General features: G+C 44.7%; 1 protein-coding gene across 1 annotated transcript in view; it reads right to left on the bottom strand.

Moving 5' to 3' along the window:
* Positions 1-2,575: 2,575 nt before the first annotated feature.
* Positions 2,576-25,835, bottom strand: part of SLC16A2 (solute carrier family 16 member 2) — a 105,661-nt gene continuing 82,401 nt past the window's right edge. The window contains exons 3-7 of the mRNA XM_005291780.5: positions 16,912-17,374; positions 15,343-15,486; positions 12,152-12,380; positions 10,497-10,673; positions 2,576-10,065 (exon numbers count right to left, since the gene is read on the bottom strand). Of these exons, the coding sequence (XP_005291837.1) occupies positions 10,019-10,065; positions 10,497-10,673; positions 12,152-12,380; positions 15,343-15,486; positions 16,912-17,374 (1,060 nt within the window). The 3' untranslated portion in view covers positions 2,576-10,018. The remainder of the gene's footprint in view (positions 10,066-10,496; positions 10,674-12,151; positions 12,381-15,342; positions 15,487-16,911; positions 17,375-25,835) is intronic.

Genomic DNA, 25,835 nt, shown 5'->3' with positions numbered 1-25,835 from the left:
TACAGGACTGGACAGATACAGATCAAGGAAATAATATGTGCAATCAAGGAAACACTGCCAACTGATAGAGGAAAACAGATCACAATTGTTGGATGCTTTAGCCAGAAATTCAGAAAGGCCAGTAGCCAGAACTCCATGAATCGCAGTTCCCCCAACCCCCATCCTCTTTTTGGTGTGGGTAGTTGAGTCAGTATTTGACAGTTGCAGTGTGAAATCTGCCAAAAGTAGAGCCCAGTAACTGGCTAGGTTAAAAACAACCTCCAAAAACACGCTGCTAATGAGTCTGCCCCTCCAGAAAACTGCTACAGAATTTAGTAGAGATGAAACCACTGTGGAGTTCCATAGACATTCGAAAAGCCTAGAAAATGTAATGGGGATTGAAAAGTTTCCTACAGGATTTTTTTTTTTAAATTACCTCCGCAAAGTGCCTTGGGCTGTTTCAGTTTGTATGAAAGAGTCTAGAAAATAAATGCTGTGTTATATTGTAATTTTTGAAGTTCCTTATCTTTGAAAATTCCACAACTAAATGCAGGCGTGTTTTGAAATCAGTTTATCTGTCGCAGGGAGAGAAGTTCACTTGGCTCAGGGTTTGCACACTGGATCTATGGGAAGGCAGAAAAAGGCTGTGCGCCCAGATCAGGAGGGAAAGGGAAATATGGCAAAGAGAGAAAAAAAGCGAAAGCCCAGTCAATTTTTTATCTCTTTTAATTCTACACTTCCTTAAAACATTAACAAACATTTACAAAAATGTGCTTTTTTATATCAACAATCAGAAGTTCACATCTGAAAAGGACAGTCATATTTTAAACACATCCAAATACTTCACTTCCAAGTACAAAACTTCAGGGAATATAAAACATTTATCTGGAGGAGACATCAAACTCTGGCCTTGAGCTTTATAAATTAGATTTCTTTATCTGAAGCTCATGATCTCATAAAGGCCTGATTCTGTCAAGCACTATATGGCTCTGATTCAACAAAGCACTTAAGTACTTGCTTTACGTTAAGCATGTGCTTAAAATCCAGCCCCATTCAGCAAAAGTGCTTAGCACTAATTCTGGAACACATATCTATACTGGACAGAATTGACTTCAATTTTAAGTTAAGAACATACACAAGAGCTCTGCTAAATTGGGATGGACTTAAGCACATGCTAAAGTACTTTGCCAAATTGGGGTCTAAATGCTGAATGCCCTCTGCTTCCATTGACCTGAAGCAATTTCAATGGATGCTGAGGGTGCTCCAGCACCTGGCAGGCCGCACCCTTCAGATGATGAGCTGGATCTCCAAGTAGAGGACAAATGGGAGGATTTGTAAAGCCTACCTAGGGCAAATAAGCATTTTATCCACTCTCTTTCTGGTGGGGACTGCTGGTCATCACCCTCAAAGCAAGTTTTACCAGCAAATCAGCATGGAAAGCTGGCTAAAGCAACGAATCCCAGCCTCCAAAATGCCTTACAGGCATGCTGAAGGGCTCATCTCCCACCACCTCACTGGGGCCTGAAAGACATTCCCGTGCACAGAACCCAAACCATCCTTTAAACAGTCACCCTGGATTTCACAGGGAGGGCGCTGGAGACCATTCGTTATAGGATTATGAACATCTTCATAATGGATTCGGAAACTCAGCTTTAAAATGACCGGTCTCATCTGTTACCCAACAGCATAAATTCAAACCTCAGCGTCTGGTGTTCACACACAGAGTTGCCTTTCAGGTGGCTGGATTTCAAGTGGGGAGAATGGATTGTTTCCAAATTGCCCAACATCTCCCAAGAAAAGTCCCTCCTCCAGCTTTGATGAATTCCATTGCGTGAAATTCCTGGGTCTGGTGAAATAGGATATGCTGGGAAAGTACAGGGCAATTTTATTTGATGTGCTCAAAGCCAACAAAACAACAAACCCAAATGCATTTAAACTCCAGAAAGACGATTCTGGAAAGCACAAAGCCATTTCAGGATCAAAAGTTCATGCACAGATTGAGGGAAGGCTGGAAATCCTACCAAAAAAGACAGTTTGAAGTCTGTCTGTGATCAATGAAAAGCAGAGTGTGTCAAATCCAAGCAGAAATCTGACTTCAGTAAACAATCAGCCTGCACATCTATTAAAAAACAATCCCCCTCCCCCCAAAAAACTGTACACAAAGTTTTATTCCTTACTAAACAGAATGGCTAACTCTAGAGACTAACAATACGCTTAATGCTTTACATTTACGATTGTCTTGGCAGTTGGAACTGAAAGTAGCTAAGGGAATGACATTTGGAAAGTACATCATAAAATGAAAAAAATCTTTAGATATAGAAAACATAATTCAAAAGCAAATTTTCACATACTAAAACCATGTATTTTTTTTGTTTGATATGCACCTCTTGCATTTGACAAGGACTAGAGTGCATACACTGCGCATGCTCTGTTCATTAGGTTCTGCATTTGCAATCAGTAATGCAGATCTTTTGTCAACAGATGTGTACCCTTGAAGGGAAAAGCACTTTGATTTGGAAAGCTCTATGTGTGTAAGAGGTAAATGGAGCTGGCAGGCTACTATTAGGTTACTGAACGGTAAACAAACAGCACAGAGTTTTGTTTTTAAAACATTTATTTCAGAGATGATTCAGATTCATAAGCCTGATTAGAAGGCTGCAAAATCTCCAACACAACAGGACAGAGTGTGGTTAGAGTCCCCGGTATTCCAGCTCTTTGGAGACTAAGAGTACATGGCGGCAACAGTAAAGCGACTTAATTATTATTTACAAAAATGAGACTGTCATGGGGATCATTCTGCTACAGTAAGTTCAGAGGCCATCTCAATGTCACTAGAACAAAAGTCACCGGGGCCACTGCTTTGCGACTTGTGACGCCATTTGCACAAATGCCACTCCGTGAAAACAGCGGCATCTGACACCAACTTGGCACAGATGTGACCCCACAAGATGCAACACACTGGAGAATAACACCTGCTGTCTCAAGTGCACAAATGCCATCAGGAAGTCATGCCAGCGATGATGATTAATGGGAGGCAAATCTAGTGATTCAGTAGATATAGAACTATGCTCTGCTCCCAAAGATGAGCTGGGATGTCCGTGTATGAAGTAACTCCCAAGCCAGAATGCAAACCATATTATAGGCTGTGGCTGACTAGAGTGGAACCTTCTGATACGCAAATCATTTCCCCACTGCATAATAATATCACTATAGAGGGAGGTTTGCACTGTTATGCACTGGAACAATTTGGGATTGCCATTTTGCTCCTTTATAAATGAAGTTTCCCTGTAAGCAAGTTCTGAAAGGGTTTCCCTGGAAATAACGTGTGAAACTGCCTCATCTGGTTTAAGTGTTATGAACTAGTGCTGTCTGATCTGCTGGCTTAGGGACCCAATAAGCAATTTTACCAAGACAATGGATCAAAACCAAGGAACTATGTAAAAAAATTAAAAAGGAACCAAGTAGGCATTAGAGCTACCGCCACTAGTGTTTAACCTTAGAATGCTGGTATTGCCCAGACTTGTCAGCCAGATGAATGTTTAAGGATGACTTGTATAGTGCATATTTCTAAAGCCTCCAGCAGGTTAAAGGACAGCTGGAAATTAGAAGGGGTTGCCCTAAAATTACAGAATTTGACATTTCGGAAAGCTAGTTTTTCTCTAGGGAGGAATATTGGCCATCAGCTCTAGTGAATGAATGTTAAGAGGATGTGGCGGGAGGGCGGGGGAGGAGACATGACGCACTGCTTTGTTTGGGGAATGTCCTCAGCTCTTTTAAGCCCATTCATATTTTCCATTTCCAGTTAGATGAGGAAAGGTTATTCTGCCCCACTGAAAAGTAGTGAAGCTAAGAATCAAGCAACCCAATACAAATAATTTGTTTGTTAATAACTTTACCTACATTAGTGTTATGATTTCGCCCAAGAGAGATTATAAACCAGAACTGAAGTTCTGATCTCCTAGTTGAGAGGTTTTGGCTCAGCTCATGGTCATTCTGAGGCACGTCAGTGGCAACGCTCACACTGACCAAGTCAGGCATAATGCAGAGCAGCAACAACACAGGCAACTTGACTGGTTCGTATAAGATACTGACAGCCCTCAGCACAGTTATGTGCTAGGCACTCACCTACACAGACAGATTGGGTCTTTTTCTGCTCTGTTATTATGATGCAACCCCAGTGACTCACTTTTACATTGGTAACACCACAATAGTAATTGAGAGCAGAATTTGACTCCTTCACGGTAGATTAAGTATGTATGTATTTAACTTGGACTCCTTCATTGAGTCTGTGTTCATGCCAGCTCTGAAATACAGATGGGTCTAAAAACTTCTTGAAGAAATGGGTCATCACTGGGTAGTGACATTCTAGCCCACCAGTGTGTATTGAAGATGAAATTCATCCCAGCACAGAAGGCCTCTGAAAGACTCCATATGCTCTGAAGCTCTTACATGGGATATAAATGGCCTGTATGGTTTTCCACAGATCCTGTAATGGTTAGATTTCACCCACAGGCAGTTTTAAGAATGTGGATAACTGAATTTCATTTCTTAATGTGTGTTTAGGGTAAACGAAACTTAAAAAAAACTAACTGAACATAAAACCTCAATGTCACTGATGATGAAATGGTTTCTTTTATGTAGAAAGTCCCAACCTTATGCACGTCAATTCTAAAAATAATTATTTTTCAATTATGGAGTGCAGCAAATACCGAGGACAGCCAGATCACCGACAAATGGTAACACCCCCCCCTCCCCATTTTCCCATTTTCATATAAACAAACAGATTTTTAAAAAATACCTTATCCTTTGATCCCTGCTAGGATCCTGTTTTCTCCCAGAGTGGCAGGAGTTAAATCTCATATACGAAGTTTTTAGCAGCAGCCATTGAGCATCTTGCAGGTAAGGGTTTAGAATGGAAAATCCAATTAACTGGTGTGTCCCTACAACATGTCCTATTCTGACATACTGTAGTATAGGATTATACATTTGTCTTCAGCTCTCTCTGGATCCACTGCTAACTCTATTGTGACACACAGTACAGCCTATCCCCTTCCCTGCTTGATTTTCCCATGGTTTTATCGCTGAAAGAGAAGAAAATTTCATTAACTGCAGCCTGTGCACTATGACTTAATACTCCAAGGTCAATACTGCTTTGGTGCTAGAGAGGCTTCACCTAGCAAACTCCTCACCCCAAACGAAACGGAACAGGAAACAGACATTTCAACAGAGGTGATGGCCTCTGCTCCCACACTGACATGACACAATTCATAGATTTGATTTGATTCAGAAAGAAGATACTTTTATTAAATTATCTACTGATGAGAAGAAAAAAAAACAAATAGGGCTGCCACACTTTGCAGAGCAATGATTGCAGAGCAATGGACAAGCAAGGATTAAGTCTTCGCTGTCAGCTGGAGTAGGACTTCACCCTGAACAAGAGGATCAAGTCACACGGCACTCCAGGGGATGATCCTATCGTTTTTACTCTGGCAAGTTTGACTTCAAACAGGAATTCTGTCGCAGTAGGAATTTCAGAACCTAGTTCTTAGCAGGAACCACAAGCATATTAGCTCCCCAGACAATGCACTGGGAAGAGCAGCCCATGCATCTCACTTCATTTTGGCTACACTGGAGAAGCTGCTTGCAGTCATAGTTTGGCTTTGCAACAGTGGACTCCCAGTGGGCACAAAGCAAGGGCAGGGAATTTCTGGGAATTTAATGCTATTGCTACAAGGTTAACCCCACTCAGACGTTCAGCCTCATCTCTACTGCATATCAATAGTGTGCAATTTCTAGAGGCTGCCTGACATACCTTATTACGTATGTAAGCAATTTACTAAACTATAAGAGAGGCTTATTTTACAGTTAGATGCAGGAAGAGAATTTTGCCTTTATCTGGCATAAGGCTGCTCCAATGTTTGGCTTTCTTACCCTCATCTGTTTTGTCCAAAGCACCAAATATCAGTGTCTAGCTTCAATGTATGAATCATGAGAGGGGAGAATTTTGCCCTAATTTTTCAAATAAACATCTCTCCCGTAGAAGAATTTGGTCCCTTAATTATTGATTAAGAGTGCCCTACAATCAGAAAAGATGTTGAGGTTAGACTACTGTTTGCTAACCCCCACCCTTTCCCCTTAAATCTAGATAAACAAAGTTTGTATATCTTTACTATGGCACTCCCCATCTACCCTGCAGAGAACACTAGCTACCTCTGATGATACAGAAAGCTAAAACCTTCTTAAAGAAGTGGATCATAATTTCATGGTGCTGTTATATTCTAGCACAGTGGTTCTCAAACTTTTTTTTACTGGTGACCCCTTTCACATAGCAAGCCTCTGAGTGGACCCCCCTTATAAATTAAAAACACTTTAAGTATATTTAACACCATTATAAATGCTGGCGGCAAAGCGGAGTTTGGGGTGGAGGTTGACAGCTCGCGACCCCCCCATGTAATAACCTCGTGACCCCGAGGGGTCCCGACCCCCCGTTTGAGAACCCCTGTTCTAGCACATAAGAACCCATGTGCTTTGAGAGTTTTCAGAAAGTGGATTATCACTCAATGGGAGATCTTTACAGGTAAGGAGAGTACTGGGGCATGCAATTCTGAGACAATTCTGGACTTATCTGTAATTGGTCTCCTAGGAGTCAGAAAAGTATTACTATTTAGAATTAATCTGCAGATGACACAGAGTGCCTTATTGTTTGATATCAGTATGTGTAGTCAATTACTTATGAACCCTGACATGCATCTGTTTACTGTTTCAGAGCTGGTGTTGAGACAGCACTGCTTGTACTTTTACAGGTCAGTTATATCCTCTTTTTAAAATTAACCCCCCCTTCCACCTCTTCAAGCCCCAAAATTGAGAATAAGCTAAAAAAACCCTCAGCTAACAGAGACATCGCGCGCACACACACACACCCCGCCCCATAAGACACTCCCCACCTCGGCAGGACATACATACACTCGCCCCCACAGGACATGAAGGGATTTGCAATGCAAAGTCCTCTTCGCCTCTTCTCCTAGGAGATTTATGGTCAGACTGTGATGCTCTTACTCTGCCAATGGTCCCTTTGACTTCAATGGAATAAAAAAATTCCCAGCGTGAAATCCCACTGAAGTTGATGGGACTATTAGAAGAACAAGGGCATCACAGTCTGGCCCATATCAAGGCACGGATATGAAGTACAAGCCTGTTCAACAAGCATCTATGCAGGTGACGCAATCTCCCCAGGCTCTGATATGTGCCCAGTCTTGCTGTGTCGCCTGCTTCCTGCCTGGCATACACATCACAAAATAAGAAATCAGTTTAGCAAATTTGCTTCATATGTTAGACTATGTGAATCGAATAACAGTAAATAAGGTCACAGAAAAGCATGCATATCTTTTGAGGACAGGGGGAAAAAAAGACACACATCTTGCTTGGGTTAAGTTGTAAGTGCTACAAAATATCATTTAGTTCTCCAGATATTACAGGGACTGAAATTTACAAAAGATCAGAAAACAAGTCCTTAGCTTATACAGGCAACGCTGGTAAAGCAAAAGGGGCATATTGAGCCCTCAATCCATATGCCAAACTCCGACCAATGTGAATGTCAACAGGACCTGTAGGCATGGACTGGGGATAAGTCTATGGCTCAGTGTTTTGTCTTAAGGTTACAGAACTCTTCACTCACAATGAGAATAAAGAAAGGCTACCATAGTATATCCATCTGTTAAATTTTTGCTGTAACATTTCTAACGGTAGCTTTTTTTTTTTTTTTAAGAAGTTCATGGCTTGTAAAAAGAAAAAAGTTTGTAGATGTATAATCACTTCACATCTAGAACCCAATTTCTCCATTTTTGGCCAACAATATCCCTCTCTACTGACTGATCACCAATATAGAAACCTAGAAAAATCATCTGTGACTCAGATTTCCTATCAGATATTCAGGGCTCCCACTGGAGATAGATCCACAGGGAACCTCATTTCTCTTGGTTAACAAGCAGCTTATTGGTTTCATAAATGTGGAGCTAGGGAAGCTCCCTTTCTCATCAGCCCTATATTGTATTTGCCCCCCCTGCCCTGGTGATAACTAGCTTCTGTGCAGTGCTGAGTTTTGCCTTCATTCCATGCTGTGAATTCACTTCTGCTGTATTTATTTTTATTGCGCTTTCTCTCTGAGATCAAGATGTATCTTTGATTCTATGAACTAGATTCAGTGCAACCCCAGAGTTCTCTATTTCTGCCAAACTTGCTCTCTCTCTGCAAGCTCATAGGAGGGCAGAGGTCACCAAGGCCTTGCGGGATATTTTGATTTGCAGCGATCCAGCTGGATAGCGGACACTACTCTTCCTACATCAAGCACAGAGCCGTTCACAGCACACAAATGTTCAGAGAATAAAAGCCACATATTGCATCAGTGGCACTAAGGCCACGTCTACACTACCCGCCAGATCGGCAGGTAGTAATCGATCTATCGGGGATTGATTTATCGTGTCTCATCTAGACACGATAAAATCGATCCCCGAATCGACACCCGTACTCCAACTTGGCAGGAGGAGTAAGCAGAGTCGACGGGGGAACCACGGCGGTCGACTTGCTGCCGTGAGGACGGCCAGGTAAGTCGAACCAAGATACTTCGACTTCAGCTACGCGAATAGTGTAGCTGAAGTTGCATATATTAGATCGATCCCCTCCCACCCTCCCAGTGTAGACGAGCCCTAAGACAGAATGCTTCTCTCTCACAATGCAAATCACTTAGGACACCCAGCCAGCTCAACTGCTGGCCTCTGCACAATCCCTGCCCCTCCCAAACCCAGCTCTCACTCTGGTCCACTGCAGGGCTCCTGCATGAGCACAGAGTTAAATACTGCAGCAGACCACTTTTTGTTTTTAAAAAAGGAGCCATGTGGCTTTTAAAAAATGTTCGGTCTTTTCCCACAGCTCCCGTAACACTGACATGTTGATTATTGTTGAGTAATACAGAACAGGCACATGTGAGTTCATCTGCATGGCAATGCATTACCCCTCTGCTCACACAGCACATGTTTTGACAGCCCTACAGGTACACTAGGGGATTCAGAATTCTGAGCGAAAACTAACTCACATACTGCAACTTAGTTAAAAAAATAATACTAAAAGAGGAGTTAACCAACGGGAATGGCTCAGGCCAATGCTGACTTGTGTAAACATCAGGACTCAGCTCCGACTAACTGTTCCTCTTGGAGGATTCAATGCTAGTAATTTTGTTGCCTTGCAAATTTAGTATTTTAATGATTACAGCATCCTAAGACAGCCCCCATTAATTTCCCTCGCAATGGATGGCTTGGAAGCCTACTAATTTAGTTACTGGTCAAGAAATCGGAGATGAATGACAGATTGAGGCACTGGGAAATGGTACAGATTCCTGGCTTTCAGAGCAGTAAGCTTGAATGGATGGAGCTGGCCATCCATAGTAGCTGCGCAAAGCCAATCATTCTTTTTTTACTTCCTTTTCTGCCTTTCTGTTTTATCAGCCCCCTCTCTTTTTCCTGCAGTTACCCAAAGCCCTAAACCTTTGGTGGGGACCAGTAATACACTGAGTCACAGCAAGTGGTCAGAAGCATTCTTCCACTGCAATGCAGCATACTCCAAGAACAGATGGAAAGACAGGAGTGTTGAGACCAGTGAAACTCACATCTGAAGTAGCCAATGTGTTAACTTACCTTCACTGTCCTCAGCCAATTTGGGTAGAAGATTAGATAGTAAGCGGCTGTTCCCTTCTTGGTGTACATTAACATGGGACAGCAAGTATACATTAACATGAATAGCAGGAATTCGAGTCTGCTGGCAGACCATACTACCGAGATTAACTGATGGTCCATAAAAGCATGCTGACAGCTTCAAAGATAGATTCTTTGAAGGACAGGGAGAGACAGAGCACTCTCACAAAAGATACAAAGATTACCCCCACTGGAATTCTTTTGCCTTCACATGGGATCAAAAAACAGTCTGAGAATTTGTTAATTGCAGATTAAACTGAGGTGGCATGGAATGGAATCCCACTCCATCCAAGGCATCATCCAAGCAGCACTGACACCGCTGTGTGATGGGATGGATCTGAAACTAAAATCAAAAGGGTTAACAAGCTCCATGTACAGCCTGTTTTAAAGGCATTTAATTAACTGTAAACCATTGCTGTGACAAACAGAAAATTGGGGGGAAAACGGAGTTAGAGTTCTAGTGAGAATTTTCTTTAGAAAAGTGCTGGTGAAAGACACAACTTTCAAATCAAAACATCCTGAAAAACGGCTCCGCTAGCTCATGCTTGGAACTAGGAGAACTCTCTTCTTTATGTATTTGGTGCCGCTCATCTGCAATCTGGGAGGGTCCTGCTCCTTTTAGAAAAGGGCCTGTGCTCAGTCAAGCGAGAAGATGCTGGTGGTGATAATGCGTGTGTGTGTGTGTGTGTGTGTGTGTGTCTGGGTGTGGATGGCTGCATGGGGAAAGGCTTTATACGTGCGCCTCAGTGGCAGGACAGCCTGGAAGAAGCTCACCGTTCATGACAGTCTCTGAAACCAACATCTTGTCTTTGCCAGAATCCATCTGCTGCTTCTTGAGCATTCTTTGATGGATCAGAGGAACAACAGACAGGACCAAGCCCCCAATAATTGGGGGAACTCCAGCTAAGTAAAAGGCTAGGTAGTAATTCCCAAAATAATCATGGAGGTATCCTGAAAAACAAAAGGACACTGGTTGTTGCTTCAGTATGATGGCTAATCTAAGCTTCCTAAATCAAAAGAGGAGACAACTTAGTTTCTCTCCAACTCCATCATAAATTAGACTTGGAGGGATTTGATATTTAAAGCATGGAATAATATCGATGTTTAGTTCCACAGGGTGGGATCTTCCCCACTGGTAGGTAAACAATTGTATCAGAATGGCATTTTCACACTAAGAAATTTAAGAATCAGAATCTCAAATGCTAAATTGTTATTTAAATCAGAGCTGAAGGTAGAATCTCAGATTCACCCCAAAAATAAAATCAAGGTATTTAATAATCAGACATTTCAGATAAATTTCTTAAATACTTGATTGCCAAACAAATATGACAAGCAAAGAGGGTAACGGCAATCTATAAGTGCAATTGATTCGTTCTTAACTTCCTTCCTTTGTAATATTTGGTTTGCTGATGCATGTTTTAGTTAATTTTTTGGTTAGGGATGAAATGAACAGCTACTGACATGTACCAATTATGAATGAATCCCTCCAAACCCAGTCATAACTCTGCACTTCTATTAGTTCAGTGAGTTCTGAGATGGCCAGGCTTCTGAGATTGATGAATTTACTGCCATCATCATTCTAGGGCTGTTGGAAACTCACTAGGAAGGGGCTGCTGGGAATTTTCCTACATAGGAATTGTATAAATGAAAGACACCTAATCCTGTGTCTGATAGACCCAGTTCAGGATGCTTCTGATGAATAGTGCTATAAGGCTTATAATTCTGCAACAGCCAGAGTTTCTTCCTGAAAACAGCTGGTGATCAGTTTGTGCCCAGTTGTCTACGGATTGACAACCTTCATTAATTTTTTAGCTTAGCTAGTGCAACTGCAGATGCTCTTCTTATCCTGCAGAGGGTTTACACACACATTCAAGTTTAAGAACTTTGAGACTACTCCCATGCTTAAATATGTGTCCAAGTCTTTCTAGGATCAGGGCCCAAGCGTATATCTTTAGATTTGACTCAATTTAGGGCCTTATCCTTCGCTGATCAGGCAAAACTCCAACCCTAAATGTCATATGAGAGCAGTTCATAAGTGCCACCTACATAACTTTAAGTCCAGCTCTCTGCCAGATTACTGGAATGTTCACTAACTCTGGGCACTTTTGTTATTAATTATGCTCAAAAATTTGACTAAATTGCCTTGAAAATGAATCATCCTCTGCTCATTTTTTCAATTATTCAGCTGCCAGAAGGGAAAACTGCTGGCAATCAAATAATGGAAAAAAGGGCTAATTGTAGACGTATTTCAGGCAAAGTCAAAGTGGATACAGGATCAAGTAAATGTAAGAAACTGCATCACACAATATGAGAACAGATGAAGGTGACAATCCTACTCCTCTAACAACACATCACCCCTCCAATAATTTAATGCAAAAAGACAGAATTCTAACTAAATCCTAGGGCCCTACGTTCTGATGGTTACTGACCTGCTATTGGTGGGCCAGCTGTCATTGGAATGGCCATAAGTCCCAGGAGATAGCCAATGGCTTGAGAAGCTTGCATGGGTCCAACCAGTTCAAAGGCTATGGGGGCCATGATGGTTATAAAGAATCCATCACAAAGTCCGAGGAAGAGGCAGACGACAATGACCCCCTCAAACGCTTGGCACTGAGGGATCATCATGCACATGAGGCCCAGAAGCATAAAGGAGGCAACCTGAAGAGGCAAAGTATAGACATCACTAAGATAACTGTGACAGACAACAAAATCATGCCTTCCTAATGCAAGTCCAAGGGCAGCAGGGACATTAGAGGCAGAATATTATTCCCCATAGTTCCAGTCTGTAGTTTCCTTGGTGACCTGAGAGCATTTCCTTTTAAGAGAAGAGAGCTTGTTGGAGAAATTATGCAAATAATTTAGGAACCCATTGCCAGCTCCCTAGCCTTCTGGCTACAAGTGTCTGGACTGACCTTGCCAAGTACTACATCCAATAAGCAACCTGTCTCTCTTCCAGACCCCACACACTCTCCGGAATGGCCACACCTTCTTGACTGCCCCAGATATTTGCTTCCAACTAAATTGCTCAATTGCTTGCCACTCTCCTAACCTTGACATGTTGCTTCCAGGCATCCCACCTGCCCCGTGCCTTGGAACACTCACTACTTAAGGGCCAGATTTCCAAAGGCATTTAGGCACTTAAAAAATGCAGGTAGGCACCTCACAGCATTTGCAAAGGCACCTAAGCAGATTCAGCACCTAACTTCATTGAAATCTATGCAAGTTGCCTGACTCACATAGATGCTTTTGAAAATGCCAGTAGGAGTCTAAATACCTTAGAAAATCTGGCTCTAGGCTCTGACTTTGCCTCCCCTATGCCACATGCTTGAGGTAACATGGCCCAGAAACCTAAAGAGAACTACAGAGAATGAAGAGTCTGTGGAAATAATGAAAAGGAAAAAAACTTGCAGGAGAAGAAAAGCCCAGCATATTAGCAAACCTATTAAGTGTTAATAAAGTTACCCAACACAAAGGCCCTCATTAAGGTGACTTTAAAAGGATGCAATTACTGCCTATTGTATTTGGTTACCTTTTTACAGCCTGTAGGATCTTTGCCACAGCTGCAAGAATAAATATTTAGACCTCCTGGTTCTTGGAACTGCATGCAAGCCTCTAGTCTTGGTAAAGCTATCTAGTTTGAAAGATAACACTAGTAATTTCCTTTCCTGCCTAAACTATAGAAAGAAAAGGCAGGAATGATACTCAGGGTTTTAGCTTTTGGAGAAAGAAAATCAAACAGAAATGAGGCAACACACCTATACCAGGGCAATGAGGAACAAAGGTGTTTTAGCCCCGCATGGCAGATCTACCTGACATTACACGTGAGGCTAGATTCGCAAAGGAGTATAGATGGTGCTACACTCAGCACTGACTTGCCTAACTTTTAGGTGCCTAGAAAATCACTGGGATTCACAAAGCCTGAGTTAGGCTCCTAGGAATGGGATTCTCAAAAGCCAGTAAGCTAGGTGGCTTTCCATCTAAGCGAGCCAATGGGAGGTGCCAAGGCAAAGGATGTATCCTAAGCCCCGCCCCCTCAGGGAGTTAGTGCCTAAATTCAGACTACAGGGAGGCACCTCCCTCTACTTATGATTCTCAGCTGCAAATCTTCTTTTGGTGTTTTTGCCTACACTGTTTTTGCAAGAAACTGGGGGGGTGGGGGGTGGGAGGAAGAGAGGCCCACCCCCCACATAACTTTCAGCCCATTGGCTAGGGCACTTACCTGAGAGATGGAAGATCCCTGTTCGAAGTCCTTCCTCCCCTTAGACAGAGGGGTGACTTGAACCAGGATTTCCCACATCCAAGGTAAGTATTTTAACTACTGGGCATAGAAGTTCAGAGGGAGGTCCTTCTCCTCCTCCCCCATTTCCCCAGCAGTTTTGTGAAAGCTTGCCTATAGGGGCCCGACCTGGTAGGTGGGCTCTGCACACGTGCACCGGATTGGGCTCTGCAGGCGAAGTAGGTGGAGGAATGCCTCTCTCCCAAGTCCGTGCATTGCTCTGGGACTTAGGGCTGCAACACACATATGCAGAGGCAGAAATATAAGCGCTCAGGGCACTTTTACTGCAAAATTTGAGATGCTAAGTGAATTTAGGTGCCTACAGGGTTCAGCGGCACCAGAGCGGGGGTTCTGTCAATCCCATTTGGGCCTGTTTCTGGGATTTAGGCACCTAACTCCTTTTGTGACTCTAGCCCATGCTGCTTAGAAGGGCTCAATTCTGCCCTAGTATAAGTGGGAGCAATTCCTTTGAAGCCAGGGGAGTTGCTCCTCTTATACCAGGGCTGAATCTGACACTGAAAGAGAGAGGAGAATATAGTTTTGTGTAGGGCCTCTCGTACTCTAGTTATCCCAATGAAACAGCTAGGTACCGTGAAGGCAAACCTAGCAGCAGCTCACAGTCAGTCACGGGGCTTGCCTACATGGTGCAGTAATGCACACTATTGGGTGTGATTTCTAAAGCGCACGAACGTGTTGTGCACTAATTGGGTCTATGGAGACCCTGCTGACAGTACCACTTTAAAGAGCAGCAAGGACCTTAAGTGAGCACCAGCAGGGGCTACACAGACCAATTAGTGCTCAACATGTTAGTGTGCTTTAGAAATCACACCCTGTTGTGCACATTGCCACATGGCGTAGACAAGCCCTTCACTATCAGAACCAGGATGGTGGGGTTTTTTTTTTTTAATTATGATAAGGAATACAGAACAGGACACCAGTTTTACCCCCTACTGTCAACCCAATGATGCCATGGGATCCTCTCCAAGGAATAACAGAGCGACTACACCCAAACCTTGAGAAAGGCCTTTTAAGAAGCCTTGAGAAGAGCTATCTGATGGATCAGTCACTTGATTTCAATGGTGTGCTCACAAAATCCAGAGAGGAAGGCAGTGTGTCTAGTGGTCAGGGAAAGACGCTAGGAGTCAGGACTGCCTGAGTTCTAGTCCTATATTATTTCTCTAACTCTCAAGGGGTTGGAAGGGTTAATTGTTTGTAAATCACTCTGAGATCCCTGGATGAAAGGTGCTAAGTGCAGAGTACTGATATTTGTATGGACAAATCATCCCATGGTAGTAAAACTGTCATTCTTAGCATGCACTTTTGTGAGGATTAGGCATAGCATACCTGCAAGAAAATCTTTTTCAGTCCAGGAATGCAGTCACCAATCCGGCCAGAAACCAAGCGCCCAAGCCCTGATGTGGCTCCAAGGCAAACCAAGAGAATCCATTCCTTTTCGTTTTCCTTAAACTCCTCCTCCACATACTTTATCTAGGGTTCAGGGAGGAAAAGAAGGACATTAATCCTCAATAAACCTATTAATTACACATACCAAAAATGGACTTGCTGGGACTGTCAAACATTAAAACAGAAATCTCTAAGAGGAATGTCTATTTCTAGGTACTAATTATAACCATGTATAAAATTCCCCTCAAGGGATTAATTGGTATTAGACAATGGCTGCATAATGCTAGATCCACTATAGAGCACCAAACATAATGGCAGCCCTTACGTAACAGGCTACCACCATCGCCCACCTTATCGGTAATGCCCAGTCACTGCACTGACCTATTTCCCTCACCGCTTATTATGGCTTCAATTCCATGAAGGCAACAGCACGGACCTAAGTTATGCATTACATGGTGGCTCTTACATTTCCTAGGCGGTTTTCTACTTGAGCTGGATGGGTCAGTTTGGTAACCTATTCTCGTAAACTGCAGCAAGTGCTCTAACCTAGGCACTCAAGGGGTTAAAGTCCCTCAGCCTCCCGACTCCGAAGTCTACTTCAGTGGCATGTGGTAACTGTCGTACCTTCCACGACTTACTACACAGATGAAGTCCATGGGGAGGCTCAGCCAATCAGAATGCTCTATTAGTGACACACCCCAAAGCTGGCTCCTGCCTCTCGCTATTTCTGTTCAAAGAGAAGCTTTGCACTGCACTCCACCCTTTTGTCGTCAAGACTCTCCGCAGCTCCATCCATTCCTGTTTTCCTCTCAACCTGTGTCCTCCTTGACCTCTCACCTCCCTGCTCTCAGCGTGGCCCATCCCTCTCACGTTTGAAAAACCATCCCACTTCACATGTGCCAAGCGTCCTCCCACTCCTCCGTAAAAAAACATTTCTTGCCTGAAGCCTCCCTGTGCTGACCTTCTCACTCATAATGCCTCCCCATAGCTCCCTAGGCCTGAGCTCCTGCTCCATTTTGAGCCATCTATTGGGAGTTCCCTACGGTGGAGTGGAAGCTCTTTGGAGTAGGGGCCATGTATCATCAGAGGCTTTGTGAAGCACTACATGCAATTACAGCACTTTAATCAATGGGACTTTTTAGCTGGAAACATGCTTGGGTGTGACTGTTCATAGCTCAGGGGGCTCTGGAGCCATCTGTCTGAGCTGTGGAAGGGTCCTTCAGCCTGGCACCCACCACCTTAGAATCTCTAGGAAGAAGCCATATCCTTAGTCTCTCCCCTCACCTCCTTGCATCTCTCCCACATTGTGGTGATTCTCCCTCTTGCTGAGTACTGGAGATAAGGCTCCTACTGAAGCCCATCAACAGCACTCAGAGCACAGCCAAGATGTGGGGTGGGGCAAGGGCCTACACTTGAGGATGAGACCTGCTGCAAAAAGACAAAGATACAAATAATTCCCCCCTTCCGCCCCCCATGCAGTCACCTCTATCTCCCCTAGAATGTTCTCACCAGATGCACGTAAGGTACAAAGTATCCCAGGACGGCTGTCGCAATCCCAAAAGCCCAAATTCGGTACGTCTGTATCCGGAAAACCCTCATGTTGAAATACTTCCGCATCTGAGACCCGCACTGCTGTTTCATGTTCCGGCTGGCCAGTTTATCTTGCCTATCCTGGCGAGAGTCACAAGAAGGTGGCAAGATGGGCCGGAAAGTCAGAGACAAGAGAATCTGGATGAACATAAAGGCGCTGAGAACTTGGAAAGTATGAGCTAGCCCGATGGTGCTCCCGATTGTTTTCAAAAAGAAGGGAAGGGACATTGAGAAGAGGCAGCTCCCTCCGGCCACGATGCCGTTCACCAAGCCTAGACGGCGTTTGAAGTAGTGGCCGAGGATGACCAGGGAGGGCTGGAAAGCAAAGGAACTGCCACATCCGAAGAGGATTCCATAGGTGAAATAGCGGACTTCAAGGGACCTATTGGCAAAAAACAACACCACCTTGGTTAAAATTGCAAAGGGTAACAGATATTGCTGTGTATTATTTATCTTCCAATAGAGCCTAGACTCTCTAGTCAAGGTCAGGTCCTATTTTGTGCTGGGCACTGTACAGATACATAGGAACAGACAGTTGCTGCCCTGAAGAGTTTATAACCTAGATAGACAAAGCAAGGTTTATCTCCATTTTACAGATGGCCCATTACATCTCATGGGCAGGGGCGGCTCCAGGCACCAGCGCAGCAAGCGCGTGCCTGGGGTGGCAACCCGCAGGGGGTGGGCTGCCGGTTGCCGTGAGGCGACAGTCAGGCTGCTTTCGGTGGCATGCCTGCGGGAGGTCCGCCAGTCCCGCGGTTTCGGCGGCAATTCGGCGGCGGGTATGCCAAAGGCGCGGGACCGGCGGACCTCCCGCAGGCATGCTACTGCATCCGTGTTACCAGAGGACCTCCCGCAGGCATGCCGCCGAAGGCTGCCTGACTGCCGTGCTTGGGGTGGCAAAATACATAGAGCCGCCCCTGCTCATGGGAGATGAAGTCTGGCTTTGGAGGAGAATGGTCCCACGAAGCAACTGAACTTCAACTCCCACGAGGCACTGTGGCAGCATATCTGAATTGGAATATTGTGATTTTCAGGCATCTGGTTTTTTGATTAAAAAAAAAAATTTTTCCACGGAAAGAAGAAACTTTTTGCAAAAAATTTAAATGTAGCCAAAGATTCAGTTTTCCATAAGAAGACCCAGTTCCAACTGAAAATTTTCAACCAGTCCCAATTTAAAAACAGGAGGCCCTGACGGCTAATGGTTAAAAGAACCTCTGGCTTCAAGAAGAGAACATGAGCATTGCTGCCCAAATTCCAGTTCTGTGCTCTATAATCCTCTGGTAATTTCAACTGGATATTGTTTTCTTCAATTCTACCCTGAAGTTTTATTGTGCGCTATTAAGCAGCTGCTGTAACCCACTCCAGAGGTGACTGCATGTTAGTAGGGAGTGAAATGATTGCCCTATAGACCATGTGTCTAGTCCTTTGGGATGAAAGTTTATTAAATTTTTTAGATCTCCAATTGCTAGTAATAAAGCAGGGGAGGAGATTCCTGCTCAGAAGAAACAGAGCAACGGGAAATCAGAACATATTTACAAGTATATCATTAATTCCATTACAAATCAGTCTCCTCGGCTAGTGCAGCAAGACGTAATTGCTACATTAACTTACTCAAAGACAAACCACCGTTCACAAAAGCCAAATTTCAAGCTCCTCCAAAACCAAACCACATCAGAGAAACCTCAGAAGTAGGGTGCACTGATGAGTAATAATTTCATAGCCATTCCCTTACCCTTCGCACAACTGCTTCAGGGACAAAGCTCTGACAAAACACACAAATGCCGCTGCAGTCTGGGATTGAGCCATTTAAAGTGGAATACAGACATTAGAAGGACATCTGGTTTCCCTACCACTTTCATAACCCCATATTATCCACTGCTAGCAGCCTTAGCTGAGATAAAATGGTTTCTAGCTCTGGAGCAAGTTTCATGTTTGGAAGGAGTGGAGACGTTAAAACCACAGATCCTGTCTGCTCTGCATAGGTGTTAAAATATCCTGTAGACTGATTTGTAAGAGCAGAGGCTTGTCCAGGACTTTCCTTTCCAACTCCTTGCTGTGAGCTGGCTGCTGTCCTCTTCAGAGGTGGCTGCATTTTAGAAGTGGGGTATATTTCATCAGCTTAGTATTTACAATAACCTCGCTCTCTACTGGCTGCCCCAGACTTACAACTCCCAACTGAACAAGCTCTCCTTTAGCCCATGTGGTAGAGGCCTCGGATTTTGGTGCCAAAGACTGTTTCTATTCCTGCAGAGAAGCGTCTGGCTCTGCAGGTGGTTCTTGGCAGGTACAGACAGTCTGTGCTTCTGGGGTCCTTTGGGATGGAAAGCAGTAAAGGCAAAATGATATTAAGAGGAGAATCCGCTCAATGACAACATGTGATGCTTGCATTCTCCCTGTAGCAGAAACCTGCCTAACTGTTCAACAAGAAAACATTTTAGAAAGAAAAGCAGCAACCACAGAAAGCAAGAGAAAATAAGATTTCTTGACAAAAAAATTGGAAGCACTAAAGAAAATGCTCTGGAGTTACCATCGCAACAGTAAAAAAAAAACAACCCCAAAACCATCCTCTAAAATAAAAACCATCAACCGTGATTTAATCCCTCACTGGGTTATCAATATTTATGATGAAAGGAAACAGTAACAGCACAGGGCAAAAACTCCATTTCTAAAACACACTGGTGGAGGAGAAACCATTTGACATGAAAGACTTTGATGCAGACATGGCATGATTATTTCACAATGCACATACTGGGTAGTGGAGGGAGGGGATGAGAAGGGAGAGATTGGTGACCCTGGTGGGAATAAAGTGCTTCCACACTAACACATCTGGGTCTGATTCGAAGGTTGATCGCTCATTCCCTGGGCTCACAGCAATGCAATGGTACTATGTAGGCTGCTCAGCCGTGGGGAAAGAGCAGTTCACATGGCCCAGCAGCAGAGATCCTGCCGGCTGATATAGGAGCAATGATAACCCATCCTCTGTTCAAGGAAGATCACTGAAATGTAGGCCTAAGGGGAAGACAAGGGGTACAAGCTGGGTAGAAAAAAGGTGTCGCTCTCTCTAGGGAAATCTGTCCCTTCCAGAACACCTCCAAACCAAACAGCCCACAGAAGGGCAGAAGTTAGGGAGAGAAGGGTTTCTAGGTGAGGCCTGATCTATGGAAGGGAAAAGCCCGACTGGAATATTAAATGTTTCTGATTCTATTGTTTCCTGCCTTTGCTTAACAAAATCCAGCTAAGATTGAATAAAAAGAAGATTAAACACAGCCGATGTTTATCTCGTCTTGAGAGCCCATTAGAGCCGCAGCAGCCTCCCACTAATTAATAGTGCAACAATGCTTGTTGAAAGCCAAAATTGAAAGTCTCCACTACTATTACTGCCACAATGTATACCAGCTACTGGGCTAGAACAGGGAAGAAAACCCTGACAATTAAGGCAACCTCCCAAAGCTTTTCTTTGAAATCACTGTTTATTTAACAGTTTTCATGTAGAACTCCCAATATTTCATGACTATGTGGCCCCGGACAGAAATAGACTGCAAAATTAGGGACTAGGATTTCAAACACCTTAAAATTCAGGGATGTTTGGATCTGGCATTTTAGATCAGCCCAGGTAGGGCATATGGAAATTTTGGATCCAGATGGTAAACTGCTACCACGTTCATAGGTGTTCAGAATTGGGATGCTAGTTCAGGCCCATCCCTAATGTTGAAACTCTTATCTCAGCACTGATATTTCACTAGTGGGAACCAGAAAATGCAGAGGCCCATGGAAATGGGGGAGGAGGAAAAAAAAGGGAACACAATGTTCCCTAAATGTTAATAAGTTCTGGTTCGAGGGATGGACCAAGGTTTGAGTCAATTGCTCTTTGATCCTATCCATCTGCCTGTCCCCTCTTTACCATCTGATTGTGAGGACTGTCCTCCCTCCTTCCCTCTTGTACAGCCCGAGAAACACATCACAGAATTAAAACTCATCCCAGTAACATTTCGGCTTGTTCAGCAAGGAGGTGTGATAGCAAGTGACTGGTACATTCATTCCCTAGGGCTGCTAAGGGGAAAGAGGAGTGGGTGTCTCTTTCCATGCAGAAAACAAAGATCTGCAAAAAGGGGAGGTTTGGGTCGGATTTATAAAATCAACTCAATCCTGATTCTCCTCTCTGCTGTGAGTACCAAAACAAAGTGAAAACCACCCTAGTACTGCAGCGTTTTTAAACACCTTTCTCTGAACTAACATAGGACACTGCCCACAGTCAAAGACATTGCCATAGAGAGTGATGGAAGCCCCCTCCCGCCCCCATTTTTGGGGGCATTTAAAACTGGCCTGGACAAAGCACAATAGGGAACAATTCTGCACTGATAGGCAGATGGTCTAGCAGCTCTTTACTGTTTCCAGTTTCTGTGATTCTACAGCAGACTGACCATTGGTCTGTTTCAGTGTAGTAACTGCAATATGTGCATATAATCTACAACATATGTCACCTGAAACTGTGTGGTGTGGCTATATTTAAAAAAATCCCCTTGTTATGGGAGGAAGCTGGAAGTTCCAAATTTCAGAAGTGGACTTTACAATCCTGATGGAGCACATGGAAACTGCTAAACTTCACCACTCTTCCCCTGACTTCTGTTAGACTTTGCCTAAGGCAGTCCAATAAAAAGGGCCCCCCTCCCTGCGACACAGCTGTAGAAGGCTTTGATTTTATCCTTACAAGATATTTGAAGGAATTTAAACCACCACTAAGAAAGCAGGAAATACGCATTTCACCTTTGAAGTGCTCCTAATGGAAAGAATCTCTGTTTTTCTTTAAAAACCCCAAACTAAAAGCGGCCTAGTCTGAAGAGTTACTTTGCTTTGTACGAACATTTTATCGGCGAAGGAAAAAAAGTCTGAAACTTTTGTAGAAGTACTTGGGAGGAAAAGAAATGATGGGGTAAAATGCTGTATCTCTCTGAAGCAATCCACAACTGCACTTCAGTTCTATTTATTTCACTGCCATGAATTCATATACAGCATTCCCCATAGGATTTATCAGGCTCTCTTCTCAAATAGCATAGTTTTATTTGAAAATTTTTTTTTAAACATGAAGTGAGATCATGGGGTGCGGGGGGAGGGCTCCCTTGGTGCAGGGTGCGACACAAGACATGGAAGACATTACACTGGAAATAGTGTACACATACACACACCAGAATATAAATAAATAGAATACAACATTTCCTGGTCTTTCAGTTTTTTCCATATCAAGAGGCAGCAGCTCATCCTTTTAGAGCAGGAGGACCCGAGTTCTAGCTTTGCCACCACAAGGTAGTTTTGGGTGCTTATGTTCCCAGAGAGAATCTCTGGGTATGTCTACACTGACAGAGTTACATCGCCGGCAGTTACATCATTGCTCAGAGAATGCTGAAGGGAAACCGCTGTTGTGTGTTCACAAGATCAGCTGCCTGTGCAATGGTGTGTTCACACTTGCTGCACTTGCATCAGTATTTGGGATGGTGCACTCTGGGCAGCTATCCCACAGAGCACCTCTTTCTCTTCTGCCACTAAGAGTTGTGGGGAGGCGGAGGGGGTCACGGGGCATCCTGGGTCCTGTCCCAATGCTCCGTGATGCATTTCTTCGCATCCCAGCAATCCCCTTCCATCCGCATTTGGCACCATCTTTCAATGGTTTGTGTACTGCACGCTCTGCATCTTTGGTCTGCAGGAATGGATCCCACACTGTTGATCAATATACAGCTCGCTCTCACTAACACGTCACGAGTGGCAGTGGAGTTATTCCTTAAACTACAAAGGCAAGAGGAGTTCAACAATGATCTCGCTATGCGTAGTAGCTACGACACGAGATTGCTTGTGGCATTCACGGGGGTGCTGACCACAGTGGAACGCCACTTTTGGGCTCGGGAAACAAGCACTGAGTGGTGGGATCACATCGTCATGCACATCTGGGATTATAAGCAGCGGCTGCAGAGCTTTCGGATGAGGAAAGCCACATACATGGGACTGTTTGATGAGCTCGCCCCAGCCCTGCAGCGTAAGGACACGAGAATGAGAACTGTCCTGTTGTTGTTGAAGTGTGTGGTGATTGCACTGTGGAAGCTGGCTACTCCAGACTGCTACTGATCAGTTGCTAACCAGTTTGGAGTGGGAAAGTCGACCGTTGGATTCGTGTTGATGGAAGTGTGCAGGGCCATTAATCTCATCCTGGTCCAAAAGACTGTGACTCTGGGCAACGTGCGGGACTTTGTGGATAGTTTTGCATAAATGCGCTTCCCTAACTGCAGAGGGGTGACAGATGGCACGCATATTCCAATTCTGGCACCAGACCACCTAGCTACCGAGTACCTTAATCGGAAGGGGTATTTCTCTATGGTTCTCCAGGTGCTTGTGGATCACTGTGGGCATTTCAAAGACATTAACGCAGGCTGGTCTGGAAAGGTGCATGACACATGGATCTTTCGGAACACTGGTCTGTTGAGGAAGCTGCAAGCAGGGACTTTCTTCACGGACCAGATGATCACCATAGGGGAAGTCGGAATGCCCATTATGATCGTGGGAGACCCTGCATACCCCTTAATGCCGTGGCTTATGAAGCCATACAGGGGGAACCTTGACAGTAGGAAGAAGCGGTTCAACAACAGGCTGAGCAAGTGCAGAACGACTGCTGAGTGTGCTTTTGGCTGTTTAAAGGCCCGCTGGCGCTGCCTATATGGGAGACTGGACCTGGCCAACGACAATATTCCTATGCTTATAGCCGCGTGCTGTACACGCCATAATTTGTGACGGGAAGGGTGAAAGCTTCACTCAGGGCTGGACCGTTGAGGCTCCGCACCTGGAGGCTGAATTTGAACAGAGGCCAGGGCTATTAGAGGGGCACAGCACAGGGCCATAAGGATCAGGAATGCCTTGAGGCAGCAATTTGAAGCTGAAAGCACTAATATTTGTTGCTATGCTTGGGGGTGCAGTGCTTGTAATGCTAGCAGGTGACTGTTATTGATGCAGATGAAGGTTTAAGAAAATTGCCTCTTGCTTTGCAGGGTTCTGTTTGCTTTCAATTAATGGAATAAAGATTGCTTTCAAATCAAAACAATTCTTTTATTAAAAAACAACCACCGGAGGGGAGAGACAAACAAAAAAACACATCAGCACTGTCGGGGATGGGGGAAGGGAGGGTTCCAGGAGGAAGTGGAGTCCCAGGGTGGTTAAAGATTTGTGTTTGTCCAGGTATCATATGCAACCTTGTCCTTTGGAGTACAGTGCAGCGGGTACTATTCTTCAGCAGGGCTAAACTGCAGAGCGATGGGTGTTGAGTGCAGTGGGTACTGGGAGTCTGCAGGACTGGACTGTGACAGGGCAGGAGTGGAATGCAGAGAGTACAGACTGGAGTCAGGAGGATGATAAAAGTGTGTTGGCGGTGTTTGGGGGGTGCATGGGAAAGAGTTTGTGACAGCGGCTGCAGGGGAGGGCAGGCGCGGAGCTGTTCGGTTTGCAATGCTAGTAGCACCTGGAGCGTGTCCACTTAGTGCTCCATAACGTTTAAGAGCCGCTCCGTGGCTTTGTTCTGGCACACTGCAGTCTCCTTTAGGTCCCTTTTCTCGCTGTATCACCACTTCTTCAGTTCTTGTTTTTCAGCCACGGAGTGCATTGTGACTTCACGCAGAAACTCCTTTATTTTTTTGTGGCTTCTTTCTAATTCTGCGCAGCCATTCAGCCAGCGATAAAGAGGGAGGCTGGGCTCCCCAGGCCGTATCTGTGAAGCCAAAATGCTACATTTTACAGAAGCAGTATTGTTTGCAACACACAGACCACAGATTCAGTGATTTAAAAACACAGCTAGTATTCACATACCTGTCACTAACTGGCTGACCCCAGGCAAGCACACATGAGCCACAAGACCCCCAAAATGGTGAGTAACCACAGGGGCAGGGGAAATCAGTGTTCCAGGACCGTACTGTACACTGGGCACATGGCTCTTGGGGAGAGCCAGCACTGTAGGCCTTATAATCATTACTGTCCCTACATTTTCCATAGGCTGCATTCATTATGGAAGATATTCCGCTGCTGAGGGTGAGCAGGGAATCAAGGGAGGGTCTTCTCCAAGACTGCAGCTTCTGCCCTGGCCCTTATGCGGCTCGCCTGTGTGCAGTAATGATCCCCCCCCTCCAGTGACGGCAGGGTAGCATGGGAAAGATACCCTTAATGGGGAAGAAACAAAGCAGCTCCGCCAAAGAACGTGCGGCAGCGATTGCCCAGTATCTCTATGACAGTTTCGTGGAGATCTCTGAGGCAGATTTCCATGAAGTGAGGGAGTCAATCAACAGCCTGTTCCGCCGCTCAGACTAGGCATGTGGTGGTACGCGCATCATACAGACACAAGCCTGCTTTCTGCAACCCTCCTGCTCCCAACAACTCGCTTCAGCGTTTCCCCAAATCAAAGCCACTTACCAAGGGCCTCCTCTCCCATTTGTGCTTTGCCAAGCTCTGACCGCTGTGACTGGCTAGCCTCCTACGGGGTAGAGGAGAGATCCTGGCTGCATGCATCTCTGATCTCCGAATCGTCCTCTGCCTCTGGGTCCCCCTCCACATCCTTGTCCAAGATTTCCTCCTCCTGACTCGGTCCACTCTCGACTGACATGCAAGCCACTGAAGTATCCACAATGGCCTTCGCAGTGGAGGTGGGGTCACCACCAAGTATCGTGTCCAACTCTTTGTAGAACCGGCAGCTTGTGGGCGCAGCACTGGAGGGGTAGTTTGCGTCCTGTGCCTTGTGGTAGGTGTTTCACAGCTCCTTCACTTCGACCCTGCATTGCAGTGTGTCCCGGTCATGGCCCCTTTCTGTCATGCATCGTGAA

Source organism: Chrysemys picta, chromosome 9 (genome assembly GCF_011386835.1).
Source record: "Chrysemys picta bellii isolate R12L10 chromosome 9, ASM1138683v2, whole genome shotgun sequence".
Classification (NCBI taxonomy): Eukaryota; Metazoa; Chordata; order Testudines; family Emydidae; genus Chrysemys; species Chrysemys picta.
This window is presented reverse-complemented; position numbering and strand designations above follow the sequence as displayed.